We start from the raw sequence: 27,196 nt of genomic DNA, 5'->3' as shown, positions 1-27,196 counted from the left end.
TGTGCTGAGGTCAGGTATTTACCTTCCCTAAACGCAGAGTCAAAGTTAAGAGTTTCACGAGGCACCCTTAATTAAAAATTATGTTGGTGCCGATGCACGTTTCGTAGAATCTGTAATGATCCTTTCCCAAATAGAGAAAATGCAGCAGGATTTCAAGCACATCTCTATTTACATAGTTCAGTGCGTGAGATTGCTGGATTATGATTAATTTTAATAGCTACATTAAAAAATACATCTAACATCATTCTTAATTAGAATAATCTCTAAAGCCAGTTAAATGTTTCAGAAGACAAACAGTTTAATTAGCTAACCTACAGAGGCTCCCCTCCCCCAAATGTGCAGTAGTCTTAGGCTTGGTGTTAGCCTTTCAAGCAGTCTTAAACAATCGGATGAAAAGGGATTTTAGGAAGATTAGAGGACGGGATGCTTTAGACGTTGTCCGTTAATCATGAGATATGCACCATCTACAAAGTTTCACAAAGAAATGAGAATTTAAATAAAATTTACTTTGGTTATCTAGTTAGCATGAATTACAAGCTATAACATCCAGCGATAAGGCTATTTAATAAATGTATTCTTTTAATTGTCGATATGAGCAAAAGTACATGCTGGGGTGTAGTAGCAAGTGATATACCAGATTAACATTCTGAAAGGGACAATGCTTTTTTTCCCAGAAACCAGGCCTTTGTTGAACTATCCCAGGGTGCCACTAGAATTTTTTTTAAGGGATTCAAACTAAAACTTCAAATAGAATTGTTAGAGTTGGATCTTCATTTGCTCTCCTACCCATCTTCAAAGAATTCGGGAAAAGATCTGGGGTAGTTTTTTTAGCTTGGTTTCTTTTCACTTTTTTTTTTTTTTTTTTTTTTTTTAAGGAAGATTACTTTTTGGGTTGAGTGTTTAATTTTTTCAGGTACAACTTTTTTTGTTAGTGTTAAGATAAGAAGGACACTAAACAAATTATACCTGCCACCACTTCTGTGCTTTCTTCTCGAATTGATTTTTTTTTAGTTTAAAATTGAGCTTTTTTTGGATCTAAAAACATCTCCTGAAAGGAATTAAGTATTGGCAAAGCTTTCCTCTGAATGACCTAAAGGAATAATCTTTTTATATTTTTTTTTTCCTGGAAGATTTCTCATCGTGCTTTATTCTTTAAGGCAACAAATTTGTATTTCTCACCTGAATTAGTCTCAGCAGCTGCATCAAAATGTCTCTGTCTCAGACTCATCGTGCCAGTGAGGTCCTCTTATTTTAAATAAATCCATGCTTTCAGTCCCTATCTACACACCCCGGAGGGAACTGTTTACCTGTGCTGGGAAGCAGAGGCCACTTCTTAAAGAGGAGACACTGACCCTTATCTAGCCTTTAACATGAGCAAAGAATTCAGTGCTGCCTCCACCCCTGCCTTTTTTGCACGACTGAGTCCCCCTGAATTTATGACGGACAGGTTTGTGGTGTACCAAATCCCTTGGGAAAATGCAGATGTCAGCAAATTGCCTCTTTTAACCTGGGTCACACGAGTCAAATGTCATACCTACCACTCGATGCTCGGAAAGGTGTGCGTGTTGCAGCACCTGTTGGCTTGTTCTCTATAGAATGAGATGTAGAAACTCAAGAGCAGGGAAAAAAATAAAAAAAAAAAAAAAAGGGATTTCTCCAAGTTGGCTGCTGTGACCCTGTGCCACCTACCAGTGCTCTGGCTGTGCCCCAGCGATGTGATACTCCAACAAGCTGAAAGAGATGGCTCTCTCCACTTTCTTTTGACCTCGTGAGGCAGTCCAGCAGCTGCCTGGTAGGGACCAAATGGCACGGGAGAAGAATATCTGCCTCGCACCTGCTTTCGCCAAGCCGCCTGCCACAATGCCACTGTGCCCAGTGGTCCCCCGGGAGGCAATCCCAGCCCCGGCCCCATCTCTGTGGAATACCAGGACAGTGTAGCTGTAAGGTAGTTTTCTCTTCTTCAAAACATCATTAGGATTGAAAAAATGAATCTCTTGCTTGCACATTTTGCATAAATACATGGTAGGTTATCAATTGATGTTCAAATAGCTTAATTGAGTTTGAGGGGGGGAAAGGTCATTTAATTGGGCTATTGAAATGTTAACAGAAACAGATATGGCAAGGAATAGACTTTAATGGCTGCAGTGTGGCACTGATGTCTGCATTCACTTGCAAAATTGTTAATTAGGGCACTTTGGTAGTTCATTTGCTTTTGTATTGATGTGCTTAGTCCAACGAGAGAAATTGGGTTTGTGTATGGTATTTGCACGGGGCAGCAGAGACTTCACGTACACTCAGGAATAAGGAGAATAAAGTGTAAAGCACAACCGGTTTCTGAATTGTGCTGGTGCCTTCATTCACATGCTGTCAGTTATGCATGGCATTTTCCATGAGCTAGTGCATTTTCATACGTGGTTAAGTTTGGTACTTCTATATATTTGGCTTCATTTTTTTAATGATTGTAGTAAATAATCTTGAATAATGCTATAATGTGACTTTAAAGAAAAAAAGTTAGGTATTCCAAGCTTTTAAAACTACATTGAAACAGTTTGTACTGCAAAAACAAGGAGTTAGAGATTCATTTTGCCCCTGGAAGGAGGTGTTATCTCCTTAAACATATACCAAAAGAATATATTAGGTTGCAATTCCTGGCCCACAGTCATCAGTGCCAGTGAAATTACAAAACCAGCTCTTGGTGTATGCCTGAAGTCCATCGTGCCTCCCTTACAGAACATAAACCTTGAAGGTATTGGCATTTTGTATGTGGGAATGGTGAAATTGCACCGATTGTCCACCTGCATTTTTTGAGGGTTGTAATTGCGCGGATTAATCCTGGTGCTGTTTCATAATAGACTGGCTGGATGCAAAGCTTTCTATTTGAGTTGGCTGCAAGAAGGCTGCATTGTGTACAGTATATAATAATACATTATACTCTAGGTACTCTTTATAAACAGAGGCAGCAAGAAAAAAACAAGGGAAGAACCAGGAGCTGAGAATCCTCACTTTTACAACAGGGATCCTCTTGTCCTGCTGCAGCAGGAAGGGGCTCGGAGAGAAGGTGACGTTTTGTAGCATATAAAGCACCGGTCTCAACAGCTCCCGGATGAAAAGGGCTTTTTGTTGCCCATAAATATTGTGTCACGGCGGTGATTTCGCGTTGGGTGCTGTCTGCGGGGCAGCGCCGCCGTTTCGGGACGGCGCCGGGGGATTTGGGGCGCGCTTTGCGGCGCAGCGTTTCTTTCAAACTCCCGGCGTGCCTATAGCAAGGGTTGACATCAGCTTCGTTTACTCGTATGTAGTCGGGAAAGCACTCGCCCGAAGATCACAAATCTGCACGCTGCAGCTATCTGGTTCGCAAGTTTAATCAGAGTCCCAGAAAGTTTCATTGTGGCTGCATGCAAATGTATTTACATAGGAATGGGTCTTGGGCTCTTTAAAGAAGGCAACAAAGTTGAAGACTGAGGCCAACAAATAAATGAAAGTTTCTCTAAATCCATTGGATAATAGAGGCAGTGTTAAGGCTAACCACAGTGTTGAACTAAACAGAGGGATTACTCCTGGGTTTTGCATCAGTTGTTTTCTGCCGGGTGGCCTCACTTGTCAAAAAAAAAAAAAAAAAAAAAAAAAAAAAAGTTTAACGGGAGAACATTCACATGGCACGTTGAGAAAAGAAGTATGCTTAATTCCATCAAAGCTCAGAAATCAGTCATTAATTTATTCTAACCTCCGATTGTTGGTCATTTGTGAAACATCTGGCCTTGAAGTCATAGGAACCCAAACACGAGTACAATGTGAGCCCTTCTGAGGACGGGGCTTTGGGGGAGCGGGCGCCGGGCGAGCCTGGGGGGGCAGGAGGGGGGCGCGTGCTCCCGAAGTTGCAACTGCCTCTTCAGTCCTGAGACTTTGCAACATATTAAAATGAATCCTTCAGTTAATTTACTCTCGAAATTAGATTATTGTTCATTTGCATCTTGGAAAAGTTGTGCCATTAAAAAGAGCCGCTTTCTTCATGGTGAGTTAGCAGTCAGATATTTAGCAATCTTGCAGCTTGCGAGTCAGAAATAGTTTCTAATGAAGTTGAAATTCGAGATAGAAAATGTATAAAAGCTTTCAGGAAAGACATACCCTATTTTCCATATGGCTAAGTAATTGTTATGATATTTGTTTTAAAGCTGGACTTAGACACTCCTGACTGCCCTCTAATTTGATATGGCTGGTCCAGACGATTCTTCTTGAGGAAACTTTCGTAGCAGAACGCAGTGGAGGAGATAAATAATTTTGCAGCTATAAGCACATTGCGAAGTATAGAAAATAATTCAGTCCTCTCCGCTGTTGTGCGTGTAACAGTCTCCAGGTTATTTGACTCTGCGAGGAGTTTGAATGGAAAGGAACTGAGTGATTAAAAGCAGATTGGAAATAAAGGTGGCACCTCGGAGCTGGCAAAACTCTGCCTTTTGTTAATCTTAAAATAATGACTGCTATTTCGTTCTGTGGGCTGGGGTTTTGTTTTCGGCTGGGGAGGGAACGGAGCTCCTCATGTGTAGCTGAAACGTTGCCCAATCCCCCGTGATGAAATCCACTGTATTTCACGTGGGCGTAGGGTGAAATTAGAATTTAAATGTGAGGGGGAAATGGAGACCTGGCAATCCACACCGCCAGGCCGGTGGGGGCATCTCCCGTACCTGCCCGTACTTCTGGTTGTTTTTAAAGGCCGATGTTTCCTTGCTGGCCTGGCCGTTTGTTTCCTTGGTGAGAAAAGAAACTTGTCATTTTGGCAAACGTAGCGGTGCTGTCCGAGCACGTAACAGAAAGAAAGAGTTTAGAAGGTTTTGTGTGAAGCGCTTCTTTCTCTTCGTGTTTGGTTAGCCTTTCCCTCATTGCTAAGTAAATAAATCTTTAATCCCCATCCCATTGTACAATTTACTGTATCGGAATCACGGCCATTGTAACTGCTTTCAAGCCAGGTTTTATCCTTTCACACCGAAGGGATAGCTGCAGTTTTGGCACTTTGACACATTATATTAAAAAAATACAAAGAACGAATGAGAGCTGAGTTAATAGACGGGGATGCTCAGAGCCGGCTTGGTGCTCCCATGGCGTGGCCACGACTTCAGCAACACGAACTCGAAGCGCTGAGGATCCCGTGGGTGCCCGACGGCCGCACGCGTGGGATGCCGACGTGGAAGTCGTGAGCCTTCCCCAAGCACTGATGGCCAAAGCGCCGCCAGGATGGTGGAGATGAGAGCGGGACCTCGTTAAAGAGCTTGAGAAATGCAACGTTTGAGACGGCGCTTTGAGGACGCGCCGATTATGGCTGGCGTGGTGGCTCTTCCCAGCGCTCTGGGAAATGAGCTGTTGACATTCTTTTGGGTCATCATCTGAGATAGGAGGGCAACCGCAAGGATTTAGCAGATAAATTCATCCAAAAAGACCTTTATCCATTTCACTGCGACTTGGAAACGTTCGTGTCGGATAGAGGCATTAATGTAGCCCTTTTAGCCCTTCAAAGCGAGCCTTATGTTTAAAAAAAATAATAAAAAATCAAATGACCGGAGTAATAACTTCTTTAGGTCTTCTAAGAGGTAATTCATTATTTACATAATTCTGGAGTATAAACCAATCTTTCCTTCAAGAGGCTCTGAAATAGAATTGGGATCTTACAGAGGGAGAGAGTCTCTTTTGAATTCTAATCAACTGGATCTGTCTCAAATGCACTCCTAGTTGATTGTAAACAGTGGAATTTAAATTAATTTCTTCTTATCTTGTCTTTTGAGGAAAACCAGCAACGTGTTTAAAAGGTTTTATTTTTAAATGCCGCTCAGAGTTTATTTTGTGGGGGGATTTTTTGTTCCTTTTTTTTTTTAACTTGATAAAACAGGTGTTTGGCAGGATGGGTTTTGACAGCCAGACAACGATTCTACATCAATCTAGGTTATTATGAAATAAATGGGGGGAAAAAAAAAAAAAAAACTTTTTGACTTGAACTCGAATGATACTATATAGGCTGAATGTGCAGGGAAGGTTCCCACAATGCACTGTGAAAACCTAGGCTAACAAACACCCTGCTGCGTTGAAAACCCCCAAAAAAGACAAAAGCACAATGAAATAGAAAGCTTACCACCGGTAGCTTTCAAAACGACAAACTAGGCAAACTATACATCTCCACCACTCCAATTTTGTCAGAATGCTAATGAGCTTGCTCTGATCTTTACTCGGCTTCCCGTGTTTTCTACATCTTCAAGGACCACATGGCGCTAGCAAAATAAAGACAACTAAATGAGAATTTCGAATGCTTTTTGTGTTGGGACCTGGTGCCTTTCAGTTGACGCACTCGTTGAATATTCTCAACTTAAAAGCGTACAACAGGGGGCTGGGTATGAACTTTTTAGCGGGGGAAATTTGTACAAAAGTAAATTAGTGTGATGAGGAAAATATGAGAAAAATTTCTGATTAATTTCCACTCTATAATATCAATGACACCTTCAGCCCCTCTCATACTCCTCTAACAAGAGATGCTGATAAAAGATGAATGATTCTGTGTTGTTCACAGTGAATGTTTAGTGGTTTTTTAATAGCAGCATTCTACATAAAAGGCACCAGGAAGTACTCTGCATTAGCAGTTGAGATCACTAGTTAATAGGATGATGTCTTTTAGCTTTTGTCACAAGATTATTAGAAAGGATGGGTTTCTGTTCTCATCCTGGCATACTTTGGAGTGCTTCTTGAGTACAAGTGCTAAAATACAGGTTTCTCCGTATTGTTTCGCATGCAAAGTAAAAGCCCCTTTAATGCAACACCTTTTACTTTTTTTACCAGGTGATTTTGTCATTGATCTCTTATCTGCCCCCCTTTAGCTGTATTAATCACTTGGAGTGTTCTGCTTCTCAATGGGTGCTTGATGATGTATATGTGTACAGATTCACTATCAAAAATAAATCCCTTATATGCTCTGCACCTTCACAAACCTGATTATCAAGCTGTATTTACCAGCCTGCATTATACGGTCTTGAATGCTTCCTCCTGGAGTCCGTCGGTCTGTAATAGGAATTTGCACTTGGGGAGGGAGGGCTAAGCTTGGAGGAGGTACCACACTCCCCCGAACAAGTTTTGTCTTTTAAAAACAATTGCATTCGCAGTTCTCTTTGGCGTTTTCAGAAGGAAATGTGGGTTTGTATCCACCGGTGTTAGCACCAGGGGAGGAAAATTATGAATGTTCAGTTTTGCATGAGAGATGGGCTCCATTTAAAAGTTGTTTTTGTTACAGTCCTCTCTGTCAGCAGGAAGGGATACATTTGTATATTAGTCCCTTTTGTATGCTTGTTTCTGTCTTCAAAATACACTTCCTTGGACTAACTATCGCCCCTACCCAAACTCATGTGTACCAACAAGCTGACCATGCCCTCTTGCCACGCAGTAACCTGTGACTCCTTAGGAGAAGCGTCGCTGCAGCTGTTTGCTTGGGAAGCAGAAAGTGTGAAAAATATCTGTCCATATACATAAGGAAAAAGTTGTAGCGAGACAGGGAAATCAGTACGGTCTTTTCATATTTTCCTATCTTACCTGAATCAGAAAGAGGGAATAAATAACACCATGTTTTTTCCAGCACTGTGCCACGCTTGCTTTCCACGTGTGTGATTGTTTTGCTTAGCTCAGCGTGATTAATCTCAGGTGAACTGAAAGCTGGCCAGACCACGCGATGGCAGAGAGTTGTCTGACCATATTGTGAAAGGTGAAGATGGTGTTGCATGCCGAACCAGAGTGATGAGAGAAAGGACAGTATAATAATGGCAAAGAAAATCAAAAAGTATTGCCAAAAGCAGTATTTTTACTATCGACATTTTTGCATTTAACATAAAAGGTGAGCAAAAGCATTAAAAAAAAATCTAGATACATGAATGATGTATACATGACACTGGTTTGGGTTTTCGCTGGTGCCAATTTGTATTTCCTCCTAGATACATCTGAAGGTTAGGAGGCCAGCAGTATATTACTCATAGCAATTTGTGTTGGGCAGAAGAAAAGGTTTTTGACACTTGAGCATGAGAAGCTGGTTTAGTGTTTTATTGTAACTTGGTAATATTTCACAAAACTATGCATTGGTAGTTACTGCTTTTTTTTTGGATCAGTAATATGATGAGGTACTTCACGAGATGCTTCTCTGCAGAATTCAGGGAATGTTAATTCGCCAGATTTATGGGAACGGGAGTTTTGGCAGCTACCAAAACTCTGGATGAGAAGTGTGACGACATTTCGGTCTGGGTCACGTTTACAATGTGCTCCATGTTGAGTCCAAGTGTGACTTGACCACCTTGAATCACGCTGAAGCCTACAGAGCTCTGAAGAAATGCCTGCTAGCACTGATCTCAAGCAGTGCAAGGCCATTCATTAGAATTTGTTAAGGCAAATAAACTGGCACGTTAGTAAGATGTTTTTCTGACGTGAGTTTCCCAGATCTGCCCCTTTCGTACGCTCGTTCCTGCACAAGCAGTGTGTTTGTAGTTGCTGAGATTTTATGGGCAATTGAGAACTTGTTGCGTTCTTGAGGTTTGTCAGCCTTTCTTCGGTTTCCCTTCTGTCGTGCTGCCTCCACAAAGTCTCTTGCTGGCCAATTTGTTCCTCTCCAGTCCTAACTCCTCCTCTCAGCAGTTCCTGTGAAGCAATCTTGGCTTGCCTTCGCTACAAAGGAAGATCAGCCAGCCGTACCTTTCCAAATGCCCGGCATTTCTACCGCTGAGGAGCTCCCACTGAACAATCACACCATGCCAAACCCCGGAGTATGTGGTTCTGACCCTCTCATTCACCTCATCTCTTCCGTCTCAGATCCGTGCGTTTGTAGGCAGAACTTCCCAGGAAGAGACCTTTCCAAGACCAGAGGCAGGCAGTGTACACATTCAGCTTTCCCAGGCCGAGTTCATTAAATTGTAAAGAAGCTCAGCAGCGACGATGACCGTGGTTATTTTTTTTTTTTCCTCAAAGCAACACCGAGTTGCCGTTGGCTGCCTAAGGACTGAACGAGAGGTCAGCCTCCTCTCCGTGCACTTCCCTGGCTGTAGCCTCATCGTTGCCTTGAAAGAACCTGTCAACAAAGTGCTTGAAGCCAGCTTGAAGAAGAGAGCCTGAACGCAGTGCTGCCCGCATAGCAGGAGGCTACTCTGGGAGAGCCCTAGGCGCTATGAATAGACTTGCAAGCCTTCCAAAAGTCTTGCAAGACCCAACAGACACTTGCTTCTTTTAACTGATTTCCATCTTTCTTTGTGGTATTGCAGTATAAATGGTCTTTCATGTGGTCGGCATAGGCTTTGGCTTTATGCCTGGAAGTTAGCTTTCTCTGCAACCAGCGCCTGCTTGTAAAGAGAATGGCGAGGAGAAAGGCACTTTGGTCACCCCGGGGCTTCCAGCCCACGGGGCCACTGCAGTCTACAGAAAGCCCTGTTATTTCTACTCGGGTTTCTCCATTTTACCACCAAAATCACTTTTTCTGTCAACACGGGAAACCATGGAGCCCCAGGACACCTCGGCCTAGCTGAACTTGCCCAGTTAGCCCCGGGAAGCTCTGGGTCCCAGAGGTACAAACCTGCCAACTCCCAGTAAGACAAGGCATCTTCATTACCATCAGTAGAAGGTCCCATTCAATGCTAGCTGTTATCTCCTTTCAGACAGTTGTTTGGGTTAAACTCAGCCCTGTCCAGTAAAGAAGTGATTTTTTTTTTGCTGTCCACCACCCCTTCCCAGCCCCAGGAGAATATATCCTGAAGAAAGCAAGGCAACATTTGGTGGAAATGGGATAACGTAACAGTAGAGCACAGTCCAAAGACTTTAAGGTTAGCTTCCCTCTCACCTCAGGATTGTAACCAGCCATCATTCACCATGTGAACCGGCAACTGGGGTGTGAACTGGTCTAAGGAGTAGTCACAAGCCGTGGAGTAATTACTGTCACTTATAACAAAGCATCCAACTCTACTTTTTGACCTGCAAGCAAAATAGTTTGTCTGCCAGACCATCATCCTGCTCTTGGTGTATTTCCAAGTGTGAACTATTGTTTTTTTCCATCGCTTCAAAGGTTCAAGTGTCCCAGTTAACAGTGCATGTTTCCTGTGCTGCAAGCAAGGGTCTGATGTATGCTTTTCCCAAGCCGTGCTTCTTCTGAAGTTTTGCTACAGGAGAAAATTTGGGAATACAGAAATTGCAGAGCATGATGAAGGACACATGTTGGTTCTGCCCGGTGCTAGGGTCCCTGCAGGCACTGTCCTCAGGAAGGAACCGCTGCTTTCTTACAGGAGTCTCTCCAGATTTTTCACTTGAATCCCACCTTTTGCTGCCTGAATTTTGGGCCACAAGCTATACATTTTCTTGGTCTTGGTTGATAGCCCCACGTTTAAAATGCACTCATTTTGATCAAGCCTAGGCGTTCTGTTTCTGTTGATTTTCTGTTATTTTCTAGTGGCCGCTCTGTTGACTTGTTGTGTAGAAAAAAAAAATCGGCAGTCTTTCAGGCAGCTCATCTTTCGTGGAAGTTTTGATCCTGTGATAATTCTGGGTTGCCAAGACGGCGGGCCACAAATGTTTGTCTTTCTGTGAGTCAGTCCCACTGCAGGTAGAATAAATCCTTGTCTGCACTGCGATGTGGTCAGAGCCCTGACCTCCTGTTTACACAGCTCTCCAAGTTTTAAATAGGCTCTCTGATTTATTGTGTCTCAGAAGCCAAAGAAATTACAAGTTTCCTGCTTGATATTAAGCTAATTTGATGTGTTCTTGCGATAAAGGAATTCCCTCGGTCGAGGCTCTGTTTCGTTAGGGTTACAGTATTTTCGGGGCTGAAACAGGCGGACAATGCACCGCAGTGCAATTCTGCCTGGCAGATTCTTGGCAGTCGGCACCTACCTTTATGAGACTTCATTGTGTGGACATCAATGTCTCCTTCTCAACTGCTCTCAGACAGCAAGTTAGTGGCCATGAATTTGCCTTTCTAATGTTCCTTAGGCATTTTCCCATCCAGCTCAGACTAGGAAAATCATTCTAGGGCTTCCTCTGATAGCTAGCACTCCTGCAGTGTCATATATAGAGGGCTTCCATCCTGCCTGTCTCTCGGTGGCTATTCTCGTTCATTTTCAGTGGTTTATAATAACGAAGGAGGTCCCTGTTCAGTGAAAGGAATAAGTATTCTGGAAGAAAGCTGGGCATGGTAATTCTGAAATGGGAGGCATGAAGCTCAAGGTCGAGCAGGTTCATGCTGTGGGGTGCTTACTGCAGGCTCTGTTTTGACACTTGGAGCTTTGAAGAGTTATTTTACCCCAAATTCTGAGGTTTTCCACCAAAGATTGTCCTCTTAAAGAAGAGAACAGAGAGGTCTCTTTTGGGATGCCTCAGTTTCACTCAAAGGGAAGAGCTGTGAATGGCAAGTCATGTCCAGATCCTCACCATGACTTGCAATCGAGTTGGATGTGTTTTGGAGGAGGTCTGGTGTAACTCATCTTTATGAGGAATATCAGCTGTGAACATGGGCTCTTCTCTTTAAGTGTTTGTTAAATTCAGTAACTTGCTTTCAAAATGAAAGCTCATCTGGGCACAAACTGTTCACAGTGGGTGAGAGGAGCAGACTGTTAAAAGCAGTGGAAAGTCTGCTGTTGACTTTGAAGGGTTCAAGACCCTCCACCAGCCTTTGCTAGCGACAGGACATTGGTCAGCTACAACACACGGTGTTGCTTCTCTTCCCTGCCCGAGCTTCCTTTTTGTAAAGCTGTAATTGCCACGGTGGATCAGCCCCGTGACCTGCTCAGGAATATTGTCTCGTAGAGGGACGGGTTCAGCTTGAACCCTGCCAGGGGAAAGAAACTCTGCAGGGGCCAGCTACAGGCTAACCCGTCTCCAGGGATCATTTCATTCAACCTCTAAAAATGAAAGGTTCCCTCGTGTCCTAAAGCAGGCAGATCCAACTCCTACCTCTTTTGCTTTTGGTTTGTTTGTTGGGATATTCCTTGCTACGGCTTGGCCTCCCCGTAGTCACCGTTCAACCCGGTTTTAATTCTTGCTGAGCTCTTAGTTTCAACATCGCCTTGTGGCAACGAGTCCTACTGGTAAACGACGAGGCTTTGAGGGAAGGCAGTTCTTTTTATCGGTTTTAAACACACCACCTTCAATTTCAGTGCATTTCCCCGGGTTCTTAGGAGACAAGATGAGGCACATCCTCCGACTATTCCTTTATTTGCTATTCATGTTCTCCTTCAGGTAAACAAGCCAATCTGTCCGGTTGCTCCTAATACAGAAACTCGTAAAAACGCGTCCCCATGATTGGATGAACGCAACTTTATTTTATTTATTTATTTTTTCCCAGCAGGCAAACAAACACGGGGGTGTAGGTTTTCAAGAGGGCTTCCCGTTAAATTTGTGGAATTTGCCGGCGTTTGGACGGCTCTCGGTGGCCATCTCGCCCCTGTTAAACACCAAATAGCACGGCCCTAGCGAAGCTGGCCAGTTTTTGTCATTATTCGCCCCGCTCCAGCTCGCATGGGCTGGCATTCTCCTGCTGGCCTCTTCACCCAAGTGTGTTGAGTGAAGAAAGCTTCTTCTATTCTGTTTTAAAACTGTGTGTAAACACCAGCAAATGGGGGAAGAATGGGCTCTGTCTTAAGTAGGTTGTTTTTCATGTAGTTCTGTCGAGGTAAATGGGGAGATGGGGAGTTGTCAGTGTTTAACCGTGACACCATGGCACACACTATGCGCAGTGCAAATAAAATTTAAAAACAATTACTGCTCGAGACAGCATGCAAAGTGATTTCTGTAAACCTGTTATTTCTTGCCAGATTGAATGGGCTGGTTTGGGATGCTGATAGAAAGCCTTTATTATTTATCTTCTGTAGGTTGTAATTCATTTTTGCACAACAGCTAAATACATTTACATTTAAGGATTTTTTAAAAATATGAATCTATTGGCTTATCTTGACAGATTTACGATGGTATAAAGTGTAGAGGAGTTACTGTGTTCATCCATTTACACTGTAAACTAATCTTGTCCCTGCATGTTGCTGCTTTTTCTTCCTTTTAAGTGGTATTCACAGTGTTTTGTAGCACTTTATTCTCTGTTTTCTTAGCGATGTACAGTTTTGCTATGTTAATCCATATTTGGTTTATCTAATGACTAGCTGCCCGAAAGGCTTAAAAATAATGGATCTAATGGCACATACACGTACTGATAGCTGGCTGATCACAAGGGGTGTGTTGGGAAGTATTTTCAGCAGGAAAGGAAAACAAAAAAAGAAAAAACCTGCTCTTTCAAATTAGTTCGGGACAGCCATTTGTCCAAACGCTCGTTATTTAAATATTTAACAAATAATTAGCTTACAGTTCAAACAGAAATCCATCTGTAAAGCCTGGAGAAAGCAAAGGGAAAGGTATTTTATAAAGGCTGCCTGGAAACTGTGCAGCACTAAAATAAGCTAGTCCCTCATATTGTTCTCAAAAAAAAAAACACCTGGTAACATACAAACATGCTTGTAATTCTTGAGCACTGAAGATGAAAATTGGCTCAAGTTGTAACTGAATCACAGTCACGAAAATACGATTTGAATACGTGTGATTAACCCCAGGAGAAAACAAAGTTGGGGAGGGGAGGCTGTTGGTTGTTTGGCTATTATTAAAATTTGGGCTTCCTAGGACAAAATCACCAAACTGCGTGCTGCAGCCGTGCTTGAAGCCTGCGCAGGAGCTGTTGCAGCGTGGATCCGCACTTCTGAAGCCAGTGGGAGTTTCTTGGATCCGAGGGCAGAATTTAGTGTCCTGGGCTAGTGTGGGCTTGGTGTTGGGCTCGCTCCTAATCGCCGAGGAGGGTTCTGGTAGATGTCAAGTGAAGGGAAGAATAGAGCACGCATCCTTCACCACTCAAGCCAGACAATGAAATTAGAAAATGGCACTGAGAGTTGATGTGAGAGAATTCCCCTGGATTCCTAGAGGAAGAATAAAACCAGAGTGTATTGATTTAAAACAAAAACAAAAAAATAAAAAATAAAAAAAAGGAAGAGCGGAGGAAGAAAAAAGACAAAAACTAAATTAGAGAAACCTTGCCAGAATTCGCCTCAGAACATATCTAGTAATAAAGCACAACATCAAAGGCTGTATTGTCTGTTTACATAAGGACGTGTGTACTTACTGTTTCGCCTCAGTTTCTGGTTCTGCCTTTCTCAAATCTCTTACCGTGCCTTGTGCGTGCAGAGGATGGTTGCGGCGCTAACCAGCCTTATTTGAAGACTGCTTTCAGAAGTCATTATTGAGCTATGGGATAAAAAGGTGTAACCGTAATTACGTGTTAAAGAGAACGAATCTGCTCTGCTAGATAGTTAACCAGGTGAGGTTAAACAAGATAAGATGAATTCTGGTCTTTTTCGAAAACTGACAGTCTTCATTTTAAGCTACAATGTAAAGTGCTTTATCCTGAGATTAAGTATTGTGGCAGAAGCTAAAACTGCCTTTTTCCCCTAACCGTGCCAGAATACAACCTCCTTTTCTTTTTGCGCTAACAAGACTGCTTTACCACCACAGCCCACTCTAAGTAATTAAATCAATCCTTTGTACTTACCGTATTCTCCTCTAGTGACGGTACTAGATCTGATTATATGCTTCATGCATATTCAAAGTACGGCACTGACAGCTCTTTAATGAGCTCTTACTTAATCAGTACGAACAATGTTCATCTTGTTCTTTTTTGCCTCATACATTAGAGCTAGGAACAGTTGGGGAAAAAATGAAACATCCAGCATTCATTTGAAAAATATATTGTACTTTGAAAAGTGTCTAAGCTGGGGAAGTTGCATTCTGCCCTTTAAAAGTCTGATGGACAAATTGGATTACTAGTATTGGATTAAATAACAAATGGTTAGAGGAGAAATGAGAAAAGCTCGCTGTGATCACAGGCTTTAATATTTTTTGTTACTTATAAAGCTGAAGGGGTCTTTAACCAGTTATTAAAGTCAGGATTAATTTGTAATGGTCCAACTTACTAGCTTTAAAAGGGTTTTGTTGTTGTTGTTGTTGTTGTTTTTTATCCAAAACAATAGTGTAATGCATGTATTATGGACCAAAATTTAAGTTTAAGATCTGTGGGCTATTTATAGATTTTCATCCTCTTGTCCTGGCTCAGATAAGGGGTTTGCATGCAGGTATCGATTTGTTCTCAAACACGTTTTTCGCTTCATTTGAATAATCTGTACAGTATTTTTCTTTTCGGAGAATAACACAGATATTATTCCAATTTTAATTTGCAAACCTTTGCAGCAAGTAAAATGAAATCCTTGTTTTACACTTGGAAAGCAGAAACAAAAACGACCGCTGCAGCAGCACAGGGTGCAAATGTGAAATGAGGTGGGGGAAAGGCTTTTTTTGTGTATTTTGGTTTAGAAAGTGCAAACTTGAGTTTAGCTTGCAATGCGGCTGTTGAAATAACACCGAGTTTTCCTTTGTTGAAAGTGTTTTGCGTGCATCCTTCCACCGAAGGGGGGTTGGGGGGGGGGAGTAAATTAGCTAATGGCACCGGATTTGCTGAAAACAGTTATTTAAAAATTATACGTATGGCAGTTCGTCTTTATTTAGCTTGCCTGGGAAAAATCTGTTTCAGCTCTGTGCACAAGAATTTAAAAGCTCTTGGTCAACAGCAACAACAAAAAAAGAAAATATCACAATCTACTGCTATTAATATTGCACACATGTGTCATTTCACTGATCAAAAAGGCCTTCACCAGGGTACAATTGGCCTTTTTCCAAATTGCAAGCTTTTTCTCAGCTTTTTCTTTTTCCTCTTTCTTCTTTTGTTGCTGCCCAGGGATTTGTGCCTATCGCAGCCACTATCACATGACCGGTGTCAGGGCATCACATGGGCCAAAGTGAATACAAAAACAGCTACCCGAAAAGATTAAAAATTCTGTAAAACAATACAGACTTTGTTAACTTGCTTTAAAACAGCCTCGTCAGAGGATATTCCGTGGGCTTTGCTGGCAGCGTAGAAATACCAAAATAATGCACCTGTAAGGGCTGCGAGCTTTACCTACATCTTTTCTCGTCTTTTCTCATTATGCATTGCAACCAACTTAGTTAGGAGGAATGTCTTAAGAGACAAAAGTTTTTATCTTAGGTTTATGCCCTTCCCCTGAGGTTTCATGTCAGGAAATGAAAGTTCAGATCCTCAGCTGGTAGAAATGAGGCGAGCTCCTCCAAAACTTTTCTGTCCCATCCCTGTGTGTCTGTTTTTAAAGGCTTTGCAAAATGAAATGCAGCAAGGGCTTGCATTCAGAGTGCATCTTGTATCTGGAGATCCCAGACCACCCCTAGAAACAATAAATTTGGTGCCATAAATTGATGAAAATGTTACCATGGCCATACAGTTCTGCTGTGAGAACTTGTTTTCACCTGCAGCGTGGCAATCTCATGTGCCACAAAATACATGGATCGCTTTGCAAGGATAAAGTACCAATCTCTCCCCACTTGACACCCCCAGATAAATTCCAGCTACTTGGTGCACGCCAGTGAAAGCCTGATGCTATCGATTATCATCTGCTTCTAAAGGCAGACCCCATTAGTTGGGACCGATTCCGTGATTCCTTTGATCTGCAACTTAACAGCAAACTATACCTATAGGTCTTAATCCTCTTCGGGGCAGTGCTGAACTGCAGAATATGATTGTAAGTGCTGGGCGAGTGTGGCATAATCTTTTCTGCATGAAACCAGAAGTGGAGGTCTTGGGGGCAGTGTTTCTACAGGGCAAATTCGTCCCCACATCGCTCGGGCAGAGCCTGGCCACTGCTCCTCCTGCTTGGAAGGAGAACGTGCCAAATGGTGCGCCTTGGTCTAGCCACGTGGGCCCACCAGCTCCACTCCAAATGGACCCACTTCACCCTTAATCTCATTTTCCTTCCCTCGTGGGGATGCTCCAAGCCCGGAGAGGCCATGGGGTGAAAGCAGGCTGGCTGGAGGTGGCTCTGTGCAGGTCTGTGTGTGCACACTGCCATTGCACATGGGTGTGAATGTGTGCACAGCAGGCACGGACGTGCACGCATTTCAAATGCCCCCGTCTAGGAGCTGAAAGCTTTCTCTCAGAGAAAACCAGTATTTTTTCTGGTGTCTTTCCAGCTTCTAATGCTGGAAACTACATCCTAGGGATCCTGCAATTCCCTGACTGTACAGCACCTTGCATCAGAGATTTCAAAATGCCTTGCAAATATCAAAGAATTAACTTTTAGCACTCTGGCAAGCTAGGTACGGGTGGTTATCCTTGTAGTAAGCACAAGCTGCCTAAATGCAGAGGTGTGCCCACGGTCTGTCTCCTGATGAATCGATGTGGAAGCTGGGAGAAGTACTCAGAAGTCCCAGCTCGTGTTCCTTTGCCACTGTTCCAGGTTTCTTCCCAGGTTAATTTGAACCCTAAGAAATGTGCGAGTTTCATAATTCAACAAGGCCCGTGCCATTTTTGCTCCTCAACCTGAGAGATGAGAAAGGGGGGTCACTGCAAAGGTGCAGTCTTCACCATGTACACACGGGGAGCTCCTTAGCCAGCTGGACCCCAGGTGCTCACTTTGCCTGTGGGCGAGGACAGGAGCAGCTCTGGAAAAGTGGCCATAGGCTCAGCAAAGTTGAGCAGGGGCCACTTTGGCCAAGGGCTCAGGATTATGATCTCCTCTGCAGCTACACCGATCCCCACCGCGTAATCCTGCCCGCCCTGGGTTTGCTTGGGTAGAGCGGATCTTGCCCACAAGGGTTGCTTTTTGTGTTTGGCTGCCTCTGATGTCCAGGTGTCTTTCAGCAGCAGCAGGACTTTTTGTTGGGAACAGAGCAACAATAGCATTCTTTCAGGAAAATTTAAGATAGGGTACTTTCTAAAGGTGTTTGTTTAGGAGGGTCTGTCAGCATCGTAAAGAAGACTAAAACATACGCCGCAGAGTGTCTGCTTTCAAAGTTTTATTTATGGAGCTAACAGCATTAGGCTTCAGTTCTCGCATTGTGGTCTTGGGATATTTTTACCATTTGAGAACACGCCTTGTAACGTTCAGTGATATTAGAGACGGGCACTTCAGCAACTGAATGGAAATACATGGCTCGACTTGTGAAATGCCACCTAAGTAATGAAATTCCTTCTCTTGCAGGAAGAAACACAGAAGAAGAGGAAGCTATGATGCAGGAGTGGTTCATGCTGGTTAATAAGAAGAACGCCTTAATAAGACGAATGAACCAGCTTTCTCTCCTGTAAGTACGGATGGTTACCTGTAGTTAACAGCAGGCTGATTTACAGGAATATTGACCCAGCAGACAGATGCAAAACTTTTTGCTTTCTCCCCATCCGACTTCAAAATGTTTCCTCGCAAACGAGTGGTGTGGGGGATTTGTGGAGCACCTCAAGGAACTTGTTTTTCTCATATCTCCAACTTGACAATGGAAAGCGTGCAATCACACGAGATTAGCCAGAGCTGTGAAAAAAAAAAAAATCTGAAATATTAAGCGTAGTTACACTTTCAAAGGCCCTACAGTAGAATAAAATTACATTTTAGAAACAGGCAAAGAGATTTGTATTGTGCCTCAGATGTGACACGGGAAAACTATTCTGAGAGAGAGCAAAATTAGAGCCGGTACCGGCTCCGCAGAAAGGCTAAATTGCATCCCTCGCTGAGCAGCGCCGAATGCTGAAGGGATATTAGCGCATCGGTCACGGTGTGGTGGTACCGCCGATCCTGCGAAGCCAGGCAGGTACAGGGAGGACGAATAAACTTTTTTCTCTAGCAGGGGAGAGGAAGGGAGAAGGGTTGCAGAGGCACTCTGCCGTCGGCGCTTCTCCTCCGTCTTCCTTCAGTTGAGCGATTCTGTTTCTTTCAGTGTGCCACCTAGTGTAGATGCCGGCGTACTTCCTTGGAAAGAGTCCGTGCTCACAAATTTCCTGCCGTGTCTGAACTTGACGGAGGATTCTACCTCAAAATATTAAGCTTTCTAATCCCGTGTCTAATTTTCATTATTCATTAGGGCAGAATGTATGTAGGATAATACTTCCAGCGTTATATTATCTTGGTGAATAGGCTGATGCTGGAATTTGTTCATTAGATCCGGGGGAATGTTTTATGCTTAGGACATTCCACAACAGCTGCTCCAAGGATGAATATGAAATAATTATGTCCCGTAGTACAATAGAGTTAAACTGACGGAATTAAAGCCGACGATGGAGAAAATGAAAAGGCCCTGATACTGAATATGCCACCTGAGCAAGGTTTTAAGTTTGTGTATCATTTGTTTGGAGTAGCTTAAAGTTAAAGAGAAAAGTCGGTTACGAGTCCTAAAATCAATGTAAGTTAAAGGTTCTTTTAAGTGTTTAATGATTTAGTAATTAACATATTGATGAACTTTTGCAACTTGCCTAGGGAAAAAGAACATGACCTAGAAAGGCGCTACGAACTGCTGAACCGGGAGCTGAGAGCAATGCTTGCTATTGAAGGTAAGAGCAGCACTGGGTGTCGAGGGAAAGAAGGCGCTTGCTGCCGAAGGTGGCTGCCCAAAATTGCCAAATTGTCAGGCTGTGCCAAAGCCTGGCTGGGAATTAATGCTGGCATTTACGTAACTCTGACCGATAGCACGCAACAGGTACACGGGATCTCCAATCCCATCCTGAATTTTTATCGTGGGGGGAAAAAGAAATCCAAGATACGCGGTAAAAAATACGGTCTCTTTGGAATAAACTTGGAGGAAAGTGATGAGGAGGTAAGGGGTTCGCTGGTTTTGGTGCAGTAACACTCTCCTGGCTGTCCTGCGGCACTGCGCTGCTTTTCGTACCGCAGAGATGGGAAGGGGCAATCCTGACTTCTGCATGTTGGCTAAGTCTCACCACCGCGTTTTGGATAAGTTTAGTAGGAGATGAACGATGAGTTTATCTCACTGGGGGAAAAAAAAAAAAAAAAAAAAGAAAAAAGTCTCGTCGTCTTTTTTTGTGGCAAAACACTACGTTTGCCAAGTAAACATTTCATCAGAGGCAACCTCAGGATTAGTGCAATCCTTTGCACTTATTTTCTCCATTCTCTGCAACTCTCCAGAGTTTAGTCACCTTACCTGAATGAAAACTCATGGGAAGATTGACACACGGGATAAATGAAACAATTGCAAACTTTCCATAGGGCTTTCAAGTGAATTGTACAATAATCCTAGGGATGATTCATAATAAAAAATAAACATCCAGATAGCTTAAACCATTGCTTGCATTATTTTCTTATTTAAATATCTTAAGTGTTTTATAATGCTGTACTGCTTATACCTCTCAGTCACAAATGCTGTCGTATAGTTCAAAGATGTTTGCTTAAAAGTTAATCCTTTGGGCTCTGTAAAATGGACCTTTTGTCTAATCAATGCAAATTGATTTTGCTATTCTGTATTGACCTCTTAACCCTTTGACTGTCCATGGTAATTTCTTTCTTCACCTGATAAGGTACCTGATCCATAATAAATCAATTCTAATTAGTTTGGAGACTTCACTGGAAGCATAAGTTTGTAGCAAAAAAAGCAGCAGGTTTCAGGTAGCTTTTTCCTATCTATCCATCTGTGGTTATATTTTTGCATAAGAACTACCCTCACTGTATTCGTGGATAAACTTGAGTCATAAACACATGCATTGCTTTCAGCAGAGGCAAGCCAGATTAATTGGGAATCATTCTAATGAAATATTTAAAACGTAAAATACTCCAAAACCAAAGAGGAGTTGAGAGATACTGGATTTAAATCTTAAATTTAAATGCTTAATTGCCTCTTACACGTGCTTCTGTCTTGGGATATCTCAGCAGCAGCCTGTGAGTGTCTTTAACAGCCTGTGCCATTCGCGTACTGGCTTGAACAAAAATCTCTCTTTTTAAAATTTCTTTTTTGCAAGTTCAGAGAGATGCCAAAACCCAGGAAAGTCTTTTTTTTTCTTCTCCTTTTTCTTTTCTTTTCTTTTCTTTCTTCTTTTTTTTTTTTTCTTGCTACTGGTGATATGGTAAACAGGAGCTTAGGGAGAAAACGTAGGTGCTGGCGAATTTTGGTTTTGTGTTTTATTTGTGCAACAAAGTCTGTGCTTAGCGTTTTAAGCCTTAAAAGAGGTTATTATTCCGCTAGAAGTTTTAGCAGCTCTCTGCTTTTACCTAAAAACCTATTAAAGGAGAAACTCTCCTAACAAAACGACTGCGAAATGTCAAAATACATGCTGGTGACACCTTGCCTGAGATGCGTGTGTCAGCGCGGTATTGCTTTCCGAGTCTGACATACGCTTGAGTGCAAAGATGCACTTTTTTGGAAGCGCCAAGTGCAAACACGCCATTTACAATGAGCTTTCCCTGCAGAAGAATTGGCTGCCCCAGCAGCACAGGCTCTGCGCTCAGAGGCCATTTAGCCGATTGCTAATGAGCAGTTGGGCTCCGGGAAAGAGTTGAAAGGACGGATCGCACTTTTGCCGGCACCGAGTCCAACCCCAAAATGTATGGGCAGGGAAGAAAGAGAGAGAGAGAGAGAGACAGAAAATAAAGTAACAGGACGGGACCGGTCGGTTTGTTTGTCTAAAAGAAAGGATTGTAAGGCAGAACGCACCAACCCAAACTGGAACTTAAAAAATAATAATATCTAAAAAAAAAAAAAGCCTTTGAAAGGTGATAATTACTGTTTTGCTAAATTGCTCTAACTCTTCCACGCGTGACTGTGCTGTTTAAAAATCCATCAGCCCGTTTACTTAGCTGGCCGATGACGGGGAGGGGGGAAAAAAAAAAGAACAAGAAGGAAGAAAAAGAGAGGCAGCAGCCTGGCAGGAGGCAGATAAAGGCTCGGCGCTGGCCCCGGCGGCGTGCGGGCAGCGCTGGCCGGAGGCACCGGGAGCTCCGGGGCGCGGAGATGCGGAGCCGGTGTCCTCTTATCCAGCTGCTAAAACAGGCTGAGGACGGCCACCAAGGGGGGATAAAATTAAAAATAAAAAGAGTCGGACTTCTTTTTTTTCTTCTTTTTTTTTTTCCCCTCCTGCTCGGCCGCAGAGGTGAGGGAGGGCGAGCGGAGCGCTGCCTTCATGGGGCCGCGGAGCGCTGGGGGCTTCAGCCAGGAGCTCCGGCCGAGGAGGGACCTCCGTGCCCGGGTGCCAGGCCCCAAAAAACAGAGGGCACGGGGTTTGCCCGGTCACGTGTGGGCAGCGAGGTGCTCCTCCTGCTCGCCCAAAGGCCAGTGGGCTGCCGCAGGCACGGCTCTCCCAGGCCCGCGGTGGCCGAGCGGTGCCTCGCTTGCAGCCACCTTTCCTCTGGCTCCTTCCCCCCCCTCCTCCCCTCCTTTTCTTTCTTTCTTTTTTTTTTTTTTTTTTAATTCGAGATTTAATGCCTCCTTAGAAAAGATAAGTTCATTTTTGCACACCTTGGGGTAGCGTGTTCATTTTCTGCCCAAGAAATGGATCTTCTTTAGGATTTTGTACATCTTGATTTATTCTTGGCTTATAGTTTGAAGTGGGTGCTCTTCTAAAAGGATTTATGCATAGGTTCACTATTTTTGTAGTTATGGTTTATATGATAAGCTTTTTATATTTAAAATCAATATGTAATCCTGTGGAGGAGCTTATCCTCTAAAACCCCATTTGTAAATCTATTTTAGCTTTGTTACACCGCACAGCCACAGTATTCCATAGATTGATTAGGTTCAGCAGCAGAATCCTATCAAATGGCCTGCTCTGATGATGATGCAAACTCTTTCAGGATTGCTAGTTGACTGGAACTAAAGATAAGACTTGACTGCAATCCCCCAATGTGCTCTTTACAAAACTAGTGTTAATTTTCATCAAAGTGCCGGGCTTATTTATTAGAGTGGCGGGGCTGAAGGTTTCACTACGAGAACTTTCGACCATTTCTATGAAAGCATTTCTATGGGAACCGGCCGGCCGTTTGCTCCGAGTAATTATCAGTTTAAGCAGTGGGAGGAAAAAATAATAATAATAATAAAAAAAAAAAGACAATATGAAGTCAACGAAGATGAATAATTGAAAACATTTCTGCTTTCGACGTGAATTTAACAAACTCCGCGATCTCAAAGCGTGCGGTGCGGGGGCTCGGGGCTTCTGATACTTTGAGCTCGCAGCCCTCCTCGGAGCCCTGATCCCATTTTTGTCCGGAGCGTGGCTTTTCCACCAGTCCGACTGGGAGAGCTGCAGGTTAGCCGGGGTTTGTGCCTCGCCGTGGCCGTGCGGGACCGGCGGCGTGGGCGACCCGGGCTCGGCAGGCACAACAGGTAGGAGTCGGACTCGGGGGATTTTGCACGCAGGGATGCTGCCCCAAAACCAAAACGCCGCCTTGTTGGACGCACCGAGCTCGCCTGCGAGCTCCTGCTCCAACACTTTGCTCCCCTCCTGCCCCACTGCCAGGTGACTTTCTGGCCGAGAGGAGGGCGTCCAGCTCCTTTTCCAGGACACCGAGTGAAGCCCCGGGTGCATATTCCTGCTGCCGGGGTGTATTTCAGCCGCTAGGAACCAACGAGTGCAGAAAGCAAAGGGAAAAAAAAAAAAAAAAGAAACCAGAAGCAGTTTTGTCCCGTGGAGTGCGGTGGTGTTGAGCCCACGGGGCTGGCCAACAAAAAGTGCCTCTTTTTGGGGGAGGGAAAATAGCAGGAAAATCAGCAGCGAGGGGCTGAGCAGCGAAACGTCTCGCCCGGTATCTGATCTCCTGAGAGCTGAAACTGCCGAGGAAAGTGGGGAGCCGAGGGGAGGCCAAAAGAAAAAAAAAAAAGAGGAAAAAAAAAAGAAAGGGAGCGGCTCCAAAAAAGCAGAGTTTTGCGACTAACCGAAAGCGCTCAAAACCGCCTCCTCCAGCTCCTCGACGGAAACGGGGGAAACTTAACCCAAAAGTCGGGCCGGGGTTAAAAAAAAAAGAAAAAGAAAAAAAAAAAAAAGTCGTGTCCGTGCCCCGCGGGGTTTTTTGGTATTTTTTTTTGTTATTTTTCGGTGGTGGAGGCGAGGCCGGGTGGTGCCGCGGGTACCCCCGGGGGCGGCCGAGCGGGGCGCGATGCTGCGGCTGCTCCTTTTTCCTTTTTTTTTTTTTTTTCTTTTTCCCCTTTTTTTTTTTCCCGGCTCTTAATTTCGGAGCCGGTGCCCTCTTTCCCTCCTCGCTCGCCCTGCTATCTCCCTCGGCATCTCCTGCTCCCTCTCTCATTGTTTACCTCCGTAATGAGGGAGGCGGGGATGGCTGCGGAGTGACTGACAGCGCACGGCCCGAGCCCCCGGGGCCGAGCCGAGCCGGGCCGGGCCGAGCCGGGCTGGGGGAGAAGCCCCGGGGCTGTCCCCGAGGGGTCCCCTCGGTTTTGGGGTCCCCCAAAGGGCCGGCGAGCAGCGGCTGCCTCCCCCCGAGGGCGCCCCGGGAATTAGCGGGGAAAACGCGGCCCCGGCCGGCGCCGGGAGGTGGGGAGGGGGTGGTTAGAAACCAAACGAATTGGGGAAAAAAAGAAAAAAAGTCAAATATAAATAAAGGGGAAGCAGCCGGGGGCTGCCCACCGACTCCGTGCCCGGCGCTGCCCCAGCAGGTGCGCACGGAGGGGGACCGGGGGGGGACCCTGCGCAGCGCGCTGCTCACCGCTGCCTTCGGTGGTTTCTTTCTTTTTTTTTTCCTATTTCTTTTTTTTTTTTTTTTTTTTTTTTTGTCGTCCCTGTCCTCAGACTGGCAAAAGACCGAGGCGCAGAAGAGGCGAGAGCAGCTGCTGCTGGACGAACTCGTTCTTCTCGTTAACAAACGGGACGCGCTGGTGCGGGACCTGGACGCCCAGGAGAAGCAGTGAGTGCGGGGATGGGGAGGTGACGGGGGGGGGGGGGGGCGCCTTCCTCCCCCCACCCTCCTCCTTCTCCTCCTCCTCCCTCCCGCCGCCTCTCTCCGCAGGGCCGAGGAAGAGGACGAGCATTTGGAGAGGACCCTGGAGCAAAACAAAGGCAAGATGGCCAAGAAGGAAGAGAAATGCCTCCTCCAGTGAGCGGCCCGCCCGCGGCGCAGCGCGGCTTTTTCAGACGGCTTCAAAATGCCGGCTATGGGGAAAAGGGGGGGGTGGGGGGGGGGGGAGGTGGGAGGGAGGAGGGATGGACACAAAAAAAAAAAAAAAAAAAAAAAAAAAGGTTTGGAAAACGAAATTGTAAACTTTTCTTCCTCTTTCTTGCCGTTTTCTTAGGCCAGAGCTAGGCTGCGCCGGGCCCCGTCCCGTTGTGGGGTTTCGGGTGGGTTTGTTTTTTTTTCTTCCCTTTTCTTTTTTTTTTTTTTTTCTTTTTTTTGTTTTTTTTTTTGGGTTCCCATCCCCGGGGGGGCCCCGCTGAACGCGGCTTTTTGTCGTCCTCGGCTTAGAGAGAGAGGGAGGGGGTGGGAGGGGGGGAACGGCCACCACCATCAGCATCCTCCGCCGCCGGGGCCGGGCCCCCCCGGTGCCATCGCCCCCGTGTCCCGCCGTGTCCCGTCCCGTCCCGTCCCCTCCCCAGCCCCGTTTTTATTTATTGCGCCCGGGCGATAAAACCCCGGCCCCCCCCTGCCCCCGCGTGTGCCCCCACGCGTGTCCCGCGTCCCTCGGAGGAGCTCGCCCCGGTTATTTATTACAGCCCCGAGCCGTGACACAGTTTGCAATAAAAGCCGAATCTTTCTTACCGTGACCGCCGCTCGCCTCCTTCCTTACCTGCGGGGACGGGGGGGGGCACCGGGAAAAATAAAATCAATAAAAGGAATAAAAAACCCAAAAAAAGTTTCCGGGCTGCTCCCGGCGGGGAAGGTCCCGCTGGGGTCGGTGCGCGGCCGGGACGCTGCGGCCCTTTATTTGGGGAGGGGGGGGTGGTGGGGGGAAGGAGGAAGGGGGGAGCCCCCCGGTGCAGGGTGCAGCCCGCTCCCACCCCAAAAAAAAAAGTAAAAAATAAAAAATGATGAAAATAAAATAAATAAATAAAAAAGTGGGAAGGAGCCGGGGCTGCCAAGCCGCGGAGGATGCGCGGAGCGGGCCGGGGCCGCGGGGCCCTCCCCAAAAACGCGGCCCCAAAGCTGGGGGGGGGGCGGCTCAGGACCCCCCCATCCCGTTCCCTCCCCTCCCTCCCCGCGCTGCCCCCCCTCGGCCCCTGCCCTTCCCCGGCTCACCTGGGCGCGGCGGGAGGGGGCTCCGGGGGGCTCCGGGACGGATTTGGGGGCCGGGGGGAGCCGGGGGGGGGCGCGGGGACCCCCCCAGGCCGGGGGCGGCGGCGGGGCCAGGGGTGGGGAGGGGGCGGCGAGGGGAGCGCGGCCGGGCCGGGACTGGGAACGGCCCCGGCGGGAGCGGGGCAAAACGGGGCCGGGGGGTGGGAGAGGGGGGCAGTGCCCCCCCCCCGGGCCTTCCTCCTCCTCTCCTCCTCCTCCTCCTCCTCCTCCTCCTGCCTTTTCTTTCTGTGAATGGGCCGCGGCGCCTTTGTTGCGGGGCGAGGTGCCGGTGCCTTCGGGGGGCGAGCGGGGCTCGGAGGAACCTGCCCGGACCCCCCCCCCCGACCCCTTCAATGAGCTTTCGGGGGCTCGGCCCGGGAAAAGGAAAAAAGTAAAAAAAATAAAAATAAAAAGGACGGGAAAAAAAAAAAGGAAAAAATAAAAATAATGTTAAAAAAGAAAAAAAGAAAACCGGGGGTGGGAGCAGCAGGAGGAGCGCGACTTGTCCGTGGCCGGCGGTCAGCGCCTTTGCGCATCAGCGGCTCCCCCGCAGCGAGCGGGGCTGCGTTTGGGGACCCCCCCCCAAAATAAAAAAACCCAAAACCATCCCCCCCCGACTCCCCCCTCGCTCCCCGCCGGCCCCGTCCCGCCCGGAGGAGCGGCGGCCCGGCGGTGCCGCGGCTCTGGGCTGGCTTTTTGCCTTCGAAACCCAAAAAGTTTGGGATCCCCGCGGGTCCCCCCCCCCCGCGCCTCCTTCCCCCGGTGCCAGGAGCTGCGCGGGGGGCGAAAACTTTCCGCGGGCGGCCCGGGGGGGGCTCGGAGGGACGGGAGGAGGAGGAGGAAGGGGGGAGGAAGGTGAGGGAGGGGGGAGGAAGGTGAGAAAGGGAGAAAGGGGGGGGGGAAAGGTGCGGAAGGGGCGCGCAGAGCCCGGCGCTGCCCGGGGGCAGGGGCCGGGGCGCGGTGCGGGTGCGCGGGGGAGCGCGGAGCTGGGAAGGTTGGGGGGGGGGGGGGGGGGGGGGGGGGCTGATTTGGGGGGGCGGGGGGGGGCCGTCGCCCTGCTCTGCCATTGC

The 27,196-nt window shown here is 46.1% G+C and overlaps 1 protein-coding gene across 12 annotated transcripts in view; it reads left to right on the top strand.

The window, feature by feature from the left end:
• Positions 1-25,012, top strand: part of EHBP1 (EH domain binding protein 1) — a 207,850-nt gene extending 182,838 nt beyond the window's left edge. For all 12 annotated transcript variants that reach the window (XM_084284614.1, XM_084284613.1, XM_084284611.1 and 9 more), the window contains 4 exons: positions 18,123-18,222; positions 19,383-19,456; positions 24,650-24,764; positions 24,867-25,012. In XM_084284614.1, the coding sequence (XP_084140740.1) occupies positions 18,123-18,222; positions 19,383-19,456; positions 24,650-24,764; positions 24,867-24,957 (380 nt within the window). In that variant the 3' untranslated portion in view covers positions 24,958-25,012. The remainder of the gene's footprint in view (positions 1-18,122; positions 18,223-19,382; positions 19,457-24,649; positions 24,765-24,866) is intronic.
• Positions 25,013-27,196: the final 2,184 nt, after the last annotated feature.

This window comes from Netta rufina (genome assembly GCF_964035555.1).
Source record: "Netta rufina genome assembly, chromosome: 3".
NCBI classification, from domain to species: Eukaryota; Metazoa; Chordata; class Aves; order Anseriformes; family Anatidae; genus Netta; species Netta rufina.
The sequence above is the reverse complement of the archived record's forward strand: the minus strand, read 5'-3'. Positions and strand labels throughout refer to the sequence as shown.